Genomic DNA, 2,500 nt, shown 5'->3' with positions numbered 1-2,500 from the left:
GGCAGTGCTCTGGCGAGAAAGGTTTTGAAAGACAATTTGGGGCTTTTTGCGCCGTTTTCCGACTTATTTATATCAAAAAGAAACTTTAAAATGATTTAAAATTAATTTAATAATTAATTTAATCCTAAAAAGGGGAAAAAATAGAAAGGGGTGTCTTTTCGCACAAAGAGCTGGGGTGTACGTACACCGCAAACGCCTGCATGCGGCGAGCCCCACTGAGCATGCAGCCCCATTTGTTGCAGAAAACCCTTTAAAAGATGAAATAAATAAATTAAAAGTTTATTTTTAGGGTTTTATTCTTTTTTAATTCATTTAATGAGGCCATTGAGCAGCCAGGGGCAGCAGGCGCGCCGGCAGCCCCGCCGCACTCGCAAACCCTAACCCTAAACCCTAAACCCTAAACTGCTGCTGCCTCCGCAGCGGCAGCGCAGCAGCTCCGCGGGCGCGGACCCGGGCCCAGGGCTGAGGGTTTAGGGTTTAGGGTTTAGGGTTTAGGGTTTAGGGTTTAGGATGGAGACGCTGCAGGTGGAAAACCTCTACTCCGGAAGTTGCTGCTGCACTCTTATTCGCTTCAATGAACTTTTGCTGCTGGTCAACTGCGGCATTTCCGACACCCTAGACCCTACCCCCCTCGCGCCCCTCCTCAGGTCCCAAACCCTAAACCCTAAACCCTAAACCCTAAACCCTAAACCCTAAACCCTAGATCGCGGTTTTGCGCCCTCAGCCCGCGTTCTTTTCTCTAGCCTCGGGCTTCAGATTAGCTGCGGAGATGCGAGGGTCTAAACCCTAAACCCTAAACCCTAAACCCTAAACCCTGAACTTCAGTCCCAGACCCTAAACCCTTGCACGCAAACCCTAACCCCTCGGCCTGAAGACTAAACCCTACACCCCCACCTAAATGCTGCACACCACCTCAGCTGCTGCTGCTGCTGCTGCCAACCTGCTGCTGTTGCTGCTGCCAACCTGCTGCTGCTGCTGCTGCCAACCTGCTGCTGCTGCTGCTGCTGCTGCGAGCCGACTGCTCCTACTGCTGCCAACTTACTGCTGCTGCTGCTGCTGCTGCCCACCTACTGCCGCTTATGTTGCCAACCTCCTGCTTCTGCTGCTGCTGCTGCTGCTGCTGCTGCTGCTGGGGTGTACAGACAGCTGGGGGAGGTGGACGCGGTGCTGCTGAGCCACGGCTCTGTGGCTTATTGTGGGGCGCTGCCGCTGCTGCACCGGCTGCAGTGGCGCAGCCCCGAGGCCCCCGCAGCAGCAGCAGCAGCAGCAGCAGCAGAAGCAGCAGCAGCAGCAGCAGGGGACTGGGACCCGCCTGCTGTTTTCTGCACGAGTGCAGCGCAGCTCCTGGGCAAAGCTGCAACAGAGGCGGCGCTGCTGGCAGCAACAGACTGTTACTCCATTCGCAACAGTTCTGCTGCTGCTGCTGCTGCGCCGAAGGCAGCAGCAGCTGCTGCTGCTGCTGCTGCACGCAGCAGCGCAGCAGCAGCCACCGAGGGACTGCAGTCCAGCGGCCTCCCCTTCACTGCAGCAGATGTTGCTGCTGCTTTTGCTGCATGCAGCCCCATAAACTACCACCAGACAGTGCCCTTGAAGAGACGGAGGCGGCGCTGCTCCTGCTGCAGCAGCAGCAGCAACAGCAGCAGCAGCAGCAGCAGCAGCAACGGCAGCAGCAGCAGCAACGGCAGCAGCAGCAGCACAAGCAGCAGCAGCAATGGCGAAGGCCGCATGGAGACTGACTCGGAGCCCCAAGCGCCGGCCTCCCCTGGAACTTGCTGCTGCTGCTCTTCGCAGCAGCAGCAGCAGCAGCAGCAGCAGCAGCAGGAGTCTGGGGTGTATGTACAGTGCATCCGCGCGGGGCTCAATTTGGGCGGAGCTGTTTGGCTGCTGGAAAGTGATGGCTTAAGAGTTGCTGTTGCTGTTGGACATGCAGTCTCTGCACTCTGGTACCTGCTGCTGCTGCTGCTGCTGCTGCTGCTGTTGCTGCTGCTGCTGCTGCTGCTTGTGCTGCTGCTGCGGGTGCGGGCGATGTTTGTGCTGCTGGCGTTCCTGCTGCTTGCGGGGCTGCTTCGGGCGTTGTTGTGTGCTTCTCGCTGCTGCTGCAGTGCTGAGCAGCTCTGCTGCTGCTGCTGCATCTGCTGCTGCTGCTGCTGCATCTGCTGCTGCTGCGTTTGCTGCTGCTGCTGCAGGCATGTCGACGGAGGCGAGTTGCTGCCGTTGAGCTGCGGGGCGCAGCCGCTGATCGGGCCCCCTGCAGCAGCAGCAGCAGCAGCAGCAGCAGCAGCAGCAGCAGCAGCACCGCCTTCTCCTTGGCTGGGGACCCGCCTGCGGCGCTTCAACGTTCTTGTGGCTTCTTGCCCAGCAGCAACAGCAGCAGCAGCAGCAGCAGCAGGGCAGCCGCAGCAGCAGCTGCGGCAGCTGCTGCTGCGCGCAGCCACAGAAGTCCTCAGGGGCTCGACTGTGCTCATTCCTGTGGACCTCGACGGTAGGGTTTAGGGTTTAA

The 2,500-nt window shown here is 58.8% G+C and overlaps 1 protein-coding gene across 1 annotated transcript; it reads left to right on the top strand.

Moving 5' to 3' along the window:
• Positions 1 to 510: 510 nt before the first annotated feature.
• Positions 511 to 2,493, top strand: ENH_00028030 (hypothetical protein, conserved; the record flags this gene model as incomplete). The annotated part of the gene is made up of 2 exons (XM_013584760.1): positions 511 to 647; positions 1,143 to 2,493. The coding sequence occupies 2 exons, from the start codon at positions 511 to 513 to the stop codon at positions 2,491 to 2,493; spliced, it is 1,488 nt and encodes a 495-aa protein (XP_013440214.1).
• Positions 2,494 to 2,500: the final 7 nt, after the last annotated feature.

Source organism: Eimeria necatrix, genomic scaffold, assembly GCF_000499385.1.
Source record: "Eimeria necatrix Houghton genomic scaffold, Enh_scaff206, whole genome shotgun sequence".
NCBI lineage: Eukaryota > Apicomplexa > Conoidasida > Eucoccidiorida > Eimeriidae > Eimeria > Eimeria necatrix.
This window is presented reverse-complemented; position numbering and strand designations above follow the sequence as displayed.